Source organism: Oncorhynchus nerka, linkage group LG5 (assembly GCF_034236695.1).
Source record: "Oncorhynchus nerka isolate Pitt River linkage group LG5, Oner_Uvic_2.0, whole genome shotgun sequence".
Lineage (NCBI taxonomy): Eukaryota > Metazoa > Chordata > Actinopteri > Salmoniformes > Salmonidae > Oncorhynchus > Oncorhynchus nerka.
This window is the reverse complement of record NC_088400.1, coordinates 32032753-32042295: the sequence shown is the minus strand read 5'-3', so window position 1 is coordinate 32042295 and position 9543 is coordinate 32032753. Positions and strand designations below refer to the sequence as shown.

Genomic DNA, 9543 nt, shown 5'->3' with positions numbered 1-9543 from the left:
AGTAGCCACTGACATTGAAAGTCGAACCACTCATCATTTTAAAGGGCGCCACCACGTGGTGGAAGAAATTACATTCAGAATCATATAGATTGTACACGAATCTGCAGACTGGAGTTGGAGAACTAGAGAGATTATCATTCTATTGCTACCATCCTTACAAAAAAGGGATTGCAGTTTTGAAATCTGCAGTCGACTGTGGTATTTTGTGGGCAATAAAAATAAACTGTGTTATATTGGACACAGTATTTGCAGCATAATGCTGATATACTGCACTCTGACTGCAGTCTGTGTTATCTGTGGATGGAGAAGTGAAGTATGTAGTACTGTATAAATGCATGTTGGTAGCGGCTACAGGTGGCATATTATCTCACTGTTTTATTTGTGGCAGCAAGTAAACAACACTAAAGACTGTAACAGCATTGTCTGGTTTTGGAGATCAAAGTACAGAAATAACATTTGTGCCTCTGTAGTTTCTCGCTCTCACTCTCTCACATACATTTTCATTCATTTTCTCTCCAGTGAATGAGAGGATGATGGGAGCGGACTCTGACCCAGAGTGTTTGTGAGACCATTGTTGGCGGTTCCATGGTCCATCTTGTGTAAGCTTGATTTGTAATAGCTTGTGCGTTAGTTTTCCACCCTGCTTACCTCATACCCGGGGTTCAAATACATTTGTCTGATGCAGTCATTCACAACGCCCCTACTGTGTAGCAGAGCGCCCCCCCTCCCAATGCCATTGGCACACCCATTTGTTGTTTTTGTTGTCTTTTATGAATGATGTCTATAGAGGCGGAACAGGAATGTAGGTTTATTCCTGTCTATAGCCAGTAAAACAATACACCATTCACATTATACAGTTTGGTTGGCACACATGTACACTTCAGTATCAGTTGACCTTTACGGCTGTAAAGTGGTAGGCTACCTTATGATTCTACAGGAACCTTGTCAGAGCAGTATATCAAATAGGTGTTGACCTAGACAGACACAAACATGAGCTATTCATTGAGAGTCAGGGGAGCAAGTAACATGTTCATTTCATAATGTGGATTCTGTCATTTGACACCGATCTATTGTAGATGATAACCCCATTCACAAACCAACATATCCAGACATATTACTGAGAGATGTACAGACAGACATACCAACAGACTACAGACACACATACACAACAGCAGGAAAGACACAAGACAGTATGAAAACCTGAAAAGATATAGCCAAGCTACCATTGCTCATTGTGTATTTATTCCTCATGTGATTTTTTTCTTCTTCTATTATATATATATGTATATATATATAATACCTGCATTTATATGCAGGCAAGCACACACACACACACACACACACAATCATCATGCACTCAACGCATGCTGCTATGTATAACAAAGGATTTGCAGAGGGATGTTCCTTTACCTCGAAGTAATACTTTCAAGTTCTGATACAACTCAAAGTCCACAAAAGATGCATTATACACAAAAACGCAACCCCCCCGACTGCCTCGACCAATAGCATTTCCAGTGGGGATGCACGCCCGCGCCACATCACTCAGCGTTCGTCACCCGCCCGATAAATAGCACTTTGTTTCGAAAAATCGTTCTTCTCAATTATTCCGAATTACTGGGAGGCAATTTGTCTATTCGTTTTCTGCAATTGGTGTTAACTTTGTCATATATTCAAGTAAGTTTTACTTTCATCTTCATACTTGCATCATTTTCACGATGAGCTTATATATGAAAAGGCTCATAAATGGCAAAACGAGTTTCTGTTTCTGGGCTACAACGCTTAAAATAGAGGCTCTTAAATATTACAATGGAATATTGCAATGTTTCAACCCGATGTTGCAAGAATATCTTGGATGTTTGCAATGTTTGAGGCTCCATGCGGTATGCGGACCTCTGCAGCCTATGCTCTTCACTTCTAGTCATTTTTTTAATGCGTTGTAGGCTAAATGTTTCATGGTAAATGTACGCGCTTGTGCAGATTTTTTTTTCTTCAAGGTTGATATGTTGACTTTTTTAATCGAAAAAGTTTCTGTAACTCGAGAGCGCACGCATGGCGCGTGAAACACGCCACAGAATTGTGTAACTTCTAAAAAATATTTACGTTGAGTCCTCCTGAATCTGATCAAATTTGATGGCTCTTTGCCATCTATATGGTGTGAATGATTTGACTGACTTCTATAGTGAACTATGAACCTATTTGTCCTATGTAGGGGGAAGGTAACTTATTAGCTTTCAGACTAAAGTTCAAACTGCAGACAAGCCAAATATTGACAGAGTTGGGGAGGGGGAAGGGTCCTGGTGGTTGATGTACTGTTAGTGTTTGAGACTATGCAACACGTTAACAACCACCAGAACTAACTGGAGTACATAACTGGATTTGGGTTAATGTATTGAATTCTGTTCTGAGTTCTCTTTTCTCTTCTCCACAGGATGACTACCCAGTTCCCATCCCTCTCTCCGGAGCAGAAGAAGGAGCTCTCTGACATTGCCCAGAGGATTGTGGCTCCAGGGAAGGGCATCCTAGCAGCAGACGAGTCCACAGGTGAGGAGGCAACGCTGGGCATGGATGAGTGGGTGGCGGGGCGATTTGGCGAGGTGGGAAATTACTGTTGTATTTTCTCAGCAAGTAGCACTGTTGGCCATCTGAAGGGAGGCGTTAAGAAGCTACAGGTATCTGTCATTCTTACATTCTTTCCCATAATTTCTCCGACTAGGCACAATGGGTAAGCGCCTGCAGAAGATCAACGTGGAGAACAACGAGGAGAACCGTCGGACTTTCCGTGACCTCTTATTCTCTGCGGTTGACCCCAACTGCATTGGCGGAATCATCTTCTTCCACGAGACGCTGTACCAGATGTCGGACAAGGGTGTCCTCTTCCCCCAGGTCATCAAGGACAAGGGCATCGTGGTCGGCATTAAGGTGAGAAGACCAGCAACGTCCGGTCCCTTTTTGAATGCCATTCTTGATCTGGGACAGTTTGCTTGGTGAAAACAGGACAGGGAGGAAGTATGTATTTTCAAAAGTACTCGGACAGGACCTGAGGCTATGCTGCAGTTGTAATGAAGGACGCTCGTCCCATATACTACTGATAAGACTGGTTGAGTGTAGACAATTATGACCACACGCCCATCCATCCAACAAGTAATTACTGGCTTCACTTACCAAGATTGGATGTCATATAGTGACACTAAGGATTACACACTACTGGGAACGGGGTTCTAGTTTGAACATTTGTTTTCTAGGTGGACAAAGGCACAGCTGGTCTGAACGGAACAGATGGAGAGACTACCACACAGGGTAAGATTACGCTCTTTATTTCTGTTGCAACTCTAATAAAGCCCTGTGTCAAATCTGAAACACCTTGAAACCAGTTCCTGAAATCTCCCAAGACCACATTGAATCCGTTTGACATGATGGATTGCAAACCGTCAACAGTAAAATGCGTTGCATGACTATGAAAGCAAAGACTGAACAAAAATATAAATGGACCATGTAAAGTTTTGGTCCCATGATTCATGAGCTGAAATGAAAGATTCAGAACTATTCTGTACACACAGCTTGTTTCTCAAATTTGGTTTAATTCACTGTTAGTGAGCATTTCACCTTTGCCAAGATAATCCATCCACCTAACAGGTGTGGCATATCAAGAAGCTGATTAAAAGGCATGCTCATTACACATGTGCACCTTGTTAAAATAAAAGGCCACTCTAAAATGTGCAGTTGTCACAACACAATGCCACAGATGCCTCAAGTTAAGGGAATTTGCACCAGAGCTGTTGCCAGAAAATTGAAGGATCATTTCTCTACCTTAAGGTACTACCAACATAATTTGAGAGAATTTGGCATTAAGTCCAACCGGCCTCACAACTGCAACCCATGTGTGTTGGCGAGCGGTTTTGCTGATGTCAACGTTATGAACAGTGTACCCCATAGTGGGGGTATGGGCAGGCAAAAGCTACGGACAACGAACACAGTTTAATTTTATTGATAGCTAAATTAATGCACGATACCGGGACGAGATCCTGAGGCCCATTGTTGTGACATTTTATCCGCCACCATCACCTCATGTTTCAGCATGGTAATGCTCAGACCCATGTCGCAAGGAACTGTACATAATTTCTGGAAGCTGAAAATGTCCCAGTTCTTCTATAGCCTGCATACTCAGACATGTCACCCATTGAGCATGTTTGGGATGCTCTGGATCGACATGTAGACGGATATTCCAGTTCCCGATAATATCCCAACAACTTCGCACAGCCATTGAAGAGGCGTGACATATCACAGGCCAAAATCAACAGCCTGATCATGATCAACTCCATGCGACGGAGATGTGTCACGCTGCATGAGGCAAATCGTTGTCACCAGATACTGACTGGTTTTCTGATCCACGCCCTAGCTTTAATTAATTTTTATGGCATCTGATCAACAGATGCATGTCTGTATTCCCAAACAGGTGCAATCCATAGACTAGGGCCTAATGAATTTTTCAATTGACTGATTTCCTTATGAACTCTAAATCTTGGAAATTGTTGCATGTTGTGTTATATTTTTTGTTCAGTATAATTATCATCCTTCTCTCATCAGGTCTTGATGGACTCTCTGAGCGTTGTGCTCAGTACAAGAAGGACGGTTGCGACTTCGCCAAATGGAGGTGTGTGCTCAAGATCTCCGACGCCTGCCCCTCGGCCCTCGCCATCGCAGAGAATGCCAATGTCCTCGCCAGATACGCCAGTATCTGCCAACAGGTGTGTGCATGCCATGATAACTTCTCCCTTCTAAAACTATAGTGCCCTGTACCCTAGGATAGGATCAACTTTAATGTCCCACAGGGGAAACTGTCAGATGTACAGTACTACTGCTGTACCTGACTTCACAAAAACTAACAAATTATCAGAAATTCCTTAATGGTAAGGTTTTTCTACATAAGTGTGTACACGTGATGTTAATTATTTTTCTCTCGTAAGAACGGCCTGGTGCCCATCGTGGAGCCAGAGATTTTGCCTGACGGAGACCATGACCTGCTGCGCACTCAGTATGTCACTGAAAAGGTGAGCTCATAACCTTGTTATACACTCAATTCTGTGTTGGCCTTCAGGTAATACCAACTGTTATTTGAATCACATTTCTCAGTTGTCAATTTCTCTCTTTCACAAAGCCAGTGCCGGACTTGTTTTAACAGCACGAAATTACAAACTTATCACCCCAAATCTCTTAGTCACATTCCAATTGACATGGCTGAACTGAACGCCTCTAAACCATCCTTCTCACCAGGTCCTGGCAGCCACGTACAAGGCTCTGAACGACCACCACGTCTACCTGGAGGGTACCCTGTTGAAGCCTAACATGGTCACTGCTGGACACTCCTGCCCCAAGAAGTTCAGCCCCCAGGAGGTTGGCATGGCAACCGTCACCGCCTTGAGGCGCACCGTTCCTGCCGCCGTTCCCGGTGAGCCCGGGTTAGGTGGATTTGAAGGAGTAAAACATGTATATTTAGTTACGATCAGGTGACGCTAAAATTAACTCTCCACCAAATTGCTTAACCCCCCCTCTCTCAGGCATTACCTTCCTGTCTGGAGGTCAGAGTGAAGAGGAAGCCACCCAAAACCTCAACGCCATGAACCAGACGTCCCTCCACCGGCCTTGGAAGCTCTCCTTCTCCTACGGCCGTGCGCTCCAGGCCTCCGCCCTCGCCGCCTGGAAAGGCAAGGCTGCCAATAAGCAGTCAGCACAGGACGCTTTCACCTCCAGAGCCAAGGTAAGATGGTGGGGCTATTCTAGGGTAGAGTGGGCAACTTACTTACAGGTGCTGACTACAGGGATATCATTGGGAAGCTATTGTATGGTGGCGGCCTCTTTACTTAAAATAAATTGGGTTCAAATGGTCTCCTTTCTCTAAGCTTCATTCTGGAAATGCATACTTTCCCCCCTTTTTTCTCTTACTAAATCACAAATGTTTATTTCAGAGCAATGGTTTGGCCTCCAAGGGAAAGTACACAGCGGTCAGCAGCGATGACCAGGCTTCCATGCAGTCCCTGCACACAGCCAACTATGTCTACTAGAGAGCACGGCAGACGCAAGGAGCACAACACAACCTTGAGAAATTTGTCACCTGCACACAAAGCAGGAAATTATTGAGCTGGGTTGTCTGGTTTTACTGGTCCCTCCCTTCCATGTTGACATTCCCTAATGACAGATCCAGTTGTACAAGTTAATCTCTGGAGTAAATGAAATAAACAGTGCAAAACAAAGCCTTTGTAAAAGTGTCATGCTGTTGGGTACAAAACATTAAAGGGGATTGTTAGTATAATCCTTTATCAATAGGCAAAGCATTGTATGATAACAATGAACACTGAATGAACTCTATTGTCTAGGGTTGTTGGCTGGATTAAAAAGGATGGATTTCCTGGGGAGGTGTACACTGGAAGTGGTCAGATCATCCTGTTGGCCAGGTGCAACAGGTTGTTCTGGGCCTGTTTGGGGAACTGCTAAGTGAAGGGGTGGAACAGCTTCAGGATGCTGGGCAGGTTGTTCTGGGCCTCGTCCACTGCAGTCCAACCCCAGATGTCACTCTCCTGAAGTGTGCAAATAGGGTTTCGGGGGAGTTAAATTTAAGGATTGCGAACTGGGAATGGAAACATTGGTATTAACAATTTGAGTGCTAACGAAGTCCTTGTGCTGCCCCAGGACTGCAGCTATCATGTCACTGGTAATAAACAGCCAAACCCTTGTCATATTTACAGATAAGGCAGTACCAGAGGGGTGGCTCCGTACTCCAGCAGCCTGGACACCATGGTCCTCTCCCTCAGCCTGACTGCAATGTGCAGCGCTGTACGGCCGTTATAGTCACACTGGTCCAGGTTCACTCCAGACAGGTACCAGGCTTGCAACAGCTGGTAGTCCTTGTTCTGGACAACCCTGATCAAAACACAAAATGGATATGTACCCACAATCTACAATTGAAAATAAACTAGATAGTGTGAAAATATCCAATCAATCTTCAAGCTGCAATATGTAACTCCCTGACAATTAAGAAATTAATTGTAGATCTCATTGTCAGCAAGTCTAAGATCTGTTCTGTGCTATTTCTACACTTTTGTTTTAGCATCTTTTACTTTTTTGTACAACAGCCAGAAATACAATGTTTTTGGACATGGAAAATATATTTACAGGCAGTTTAGATGGTATGACGATGCTGTACTTTGTCACAAACTGAAATTAGGTGAACAATTTTAGCAACCAGGAATTGACGGCGCAATTCCTGCATAGTGCATCTTTAAAGATTAGCACAACATTTTGCTTAGACACTGACAGATAAGATGTATATGCTGTGACCAAGCTACTAGATAAGATGTAGACTCACTTGATCAGCTCCAGCCCGATCCTCACAAGCTCCAAAGACAGAGGGGCTCCTTTCAGACGCAGGATGCGGATGATGTCAAAGTGCCTGGAAGGAAAAATGACAATGGATTACTTTCAGTCATTCCAGACACACCATTGTATGCTTAATTGTCAGTCAGCTGGTATTCATATCACAAAAGCAAATCCTCTTCACACTGCACCGGTTCTTGATGGCCAGGTGAAGCGGTGTGTATCCAAAGCGGTCTTTGAGCTGGGTGCTGGCTCCTTTACCCATCAGGTACTTGACCATATCCAGCCTGCCCTTCTCACAGGCCTTGTGGAGGGGGGTGGTGCCGTCATAGTCCCCACAGTTCACATCCATCTGCGAGAGGAAGGGGGAGGGAGAGTTTCTCAGACAATGTGTAAGGTGTCTGTGTGTGGCGAAGAAATCCTCACCCTCTCCAGGATCTCCTGCAGGGAGAGGAAGTCATTGTTCTCCACACATCCACAGGCGAAGGAGGGCAGCAGCTCCCCGATCATCACTTTGACCTCCTGAGAAATCGATGGTGGGTGAACATCAGTCATGTTATTGGTCAAAGGTCAGAATAACTTCATGAACCATAGGAATTTCTACTTGGTAACACACTTCTTGGCTCTTGTTCTTCAGCCACTTCAGCTTTAGCACTTGGCCTACCCAGTGCAGAAACCTTCTGTCTCTGGTAACAGTGCCCAGAATTATGATGGGTTTGGTGACAATATCCGGTCCGTCCTGTGTGCTGTCCATCTCTGCAAGGATGATTTAGAAGATGACTTTATGGGGTGGTAGCCAATAAAATATGCTACACCCAATGATGAAATGAACCCAGAGTGATCAAACTTTTGTTTTTTTAAGTAAAGTCAGCTAGTCATCTAATAAAAAAAAAGATATACAGTAGGAAGAGGAATATATTAAGAGGTAGCTTGGCCTACGAAAACCTTTGCTTTAATAGTTAATATTAGACAACTTTTTAGTGTTGACTCGAACTAATTCCCCAACATTGTAGTAAAGTAGCTAGCTAATTGACAATGTATTTACGCATAGTAAGAGCTCAAATACCCATTGCAGACTCGAATTGGACATAACATTCTTGCACTTGCTTGCGTGGCTCACCTGCGGCCTGCTGAGTGCTGCTCTCGATACTTGATGTTATGGTGGTCAACCTGACCGTTGACCACTTGGGTCGTCACTAGTTACCACAGTAACAAAGTCATAATTATGGCTAAACCCCGCCCATTTCTACAATTTATCTTCTAAAATCTGATTTTAGCCATAATTATGGCTAAACTCCGCCTATTTCTACAATGTATCTTCTAAAATCTGATTTTTACCCTAACTTTATGCCCTATTTTAAATTAAGATTAACATTTTAGATTACATTAATTTTTACGACTTTGTGGCTATGCTAACTAGTGACAACCGTTGACTTGGTCGCGAGACAAACTGGCCTAGCTAGCTAGTACCTTGTGGAGGTAATTGCAGCAGAAAAAGAACATCACTCCTCGAACGGTCAATGTTTGCTTAAGTGGCTTATCAAAAGCAACGTGGCAGGTCAGAATAAGTAACGTGGCAGGTTAGAAGAATTAAAGTGGAAATTTAGGAGAACTAACCTAGCAGCAGGTTAAGGTTAGGAAAAGGGTTAGGCTTAGCTAAAATGCGAAACGGTCTTGAGTGGCAATCAATCTGCCCAATTAGCTGAAAGGGCTGCCATACATATATTGATCCTCCCACTTATTTCACAACGCCTACGTTGACACACTCTACATACGCAGTTACCAATTACTCACATTAAGTGTACCATATTTATGACCATAAGAAATTGCCAGCTATGTTAGCAGAAGATGTCATATAACATCTCACTGAAAGATAACTCCCAAAAGAATTGCCCAGGTTCTATTCTGCTTACTGAAACATTGTTGATTACCACCAAAGCAAGGTGGTAATCAATGCAATTTTCAAAGATTTGACTGAGTTACAGTTTATATAAAGAAATCAGTCAATTGAAATGATCTATGGATTTCACATGACTGGGAATACAGATATGCATCTGTTGATCACAGATATCTTTTTTTTAAGGTAGGGGAGTGAATCAGGAAATCAGTCAGTATCTGGTGTGACCACCATTTACCGCATGCTGCAGGACACATCTCCTTCGCATAGAGTTGATC

General features: G+C 43.4%; 2 protein-coding genes across 2 annotated transcripts; one reads left to right on the top strand and one right to left on the bottom strand.

The window, feature by feature from the left end:
* The first annotated feature begins 1542 nt into the window (after positions 1 to 1542).
* LOC115129349 (fructose-bisphosphate aldolase B-like) lies at positions 1543 to 6248 on the top strand. The gene is made up of 9 exons (XM_029659595.2): positions 1543 to 1674; positions 2429 to 2541; positions 2714 to 2919; positions 3243 to 3297; positions 4585 to 4745; positions 4965 to 5048; positions 5272 to 5446; positions 5556 to 5755; positions 5964 to 6248. Exons 2-9 carry the CDS (start codon positions 2430 to 2432, stop codon positions 6057 to 6059), a joined length of 1089 nt encoding a protein of 362 aa, XP_029515455.1. The 5' UTR covers positions 1543 to 1674; position 2429; the 3' UTR covers positions 6060 to 6248.
* si:dkey-74k8.4 (L-asparaginase) lies at positions 6114 to 8996 on the bottom strand. The gene is made up of 7 exons (XM_029659596.2): positions 8489 to 8996; positions 7985 to 8124; positions 7795 to 7890; positions 7560 to 7720; positions 7361 to 7444; positions 6753 to 6915; positions 6114 to 6572 (listed from the first exon to the last, which is right to left on the bottom strand). Exons 2-7 carry the CDS (start codon positions 8120 to 8122, stop codon positions 6486 to 6488), a joined length of 729 nt encoding a protein of 242 aa, XP_029515456.1. The 5' UTR covers positions 8123 to 8124; positions 8489 to 8996; the 3' UTR covers positions 6114 to 6485.
* Positions 8997 to 9543: the final 547 nt, after the last annotated feature.

What these genes read in the sequence shown, in the direction of transcription:
- LOC115129349 (XM_029659595.2), top strand. Translation starts at nt 2,430, where the DNA reads ATGACTACCCAGTTCCCATCCCTCTCTCCGGAGCAGAAGAAGGAGCTC. An exon ending in GCATCGTGGTCGGCATTAAG is followed by an intron (nt 2,920 to 3,242) that starts GTGAGAAGACCA and finishes TTTGTTTTCTAG; the next exon opens with GTGGACAAAGGCACAGCTGG. An exon ending in ACGCCAGTATCTGCCAACAG is followed by an intron (nt 4,746 to 4,964) that starts GTGTGTGCATGC and finishes TTCTCTCGTAAG; the next exon opens with AACGGCCTGGTGCCCATCGT.
- si:dkey-74k8.4 (XM_029659596.2), bottom strand. Translation starts at nt 8,122, where the DNA reads ATGGACAGCACACAGGACGGACCGGATATTGTCACCAAACCCATCATA. An exon ending in ATCGGGCTGGAGCTGATCAA is followed by an intron (nt 6,916 to 7,360) that starts GTGAGTCTACAT and finishes TGTTTTGATCAG; the next exon opens with GGTTGTCCAGAACAAGGACT. An exon ending in AGTACGGAGCCACCCCTCTG is followed by an intron (nt 6,573 to 6,752) that starts GTACTGCCTTAT and finishes TGCACACTTCAG; the next exon opens with GAGAGTGACATCTGGGGTTG.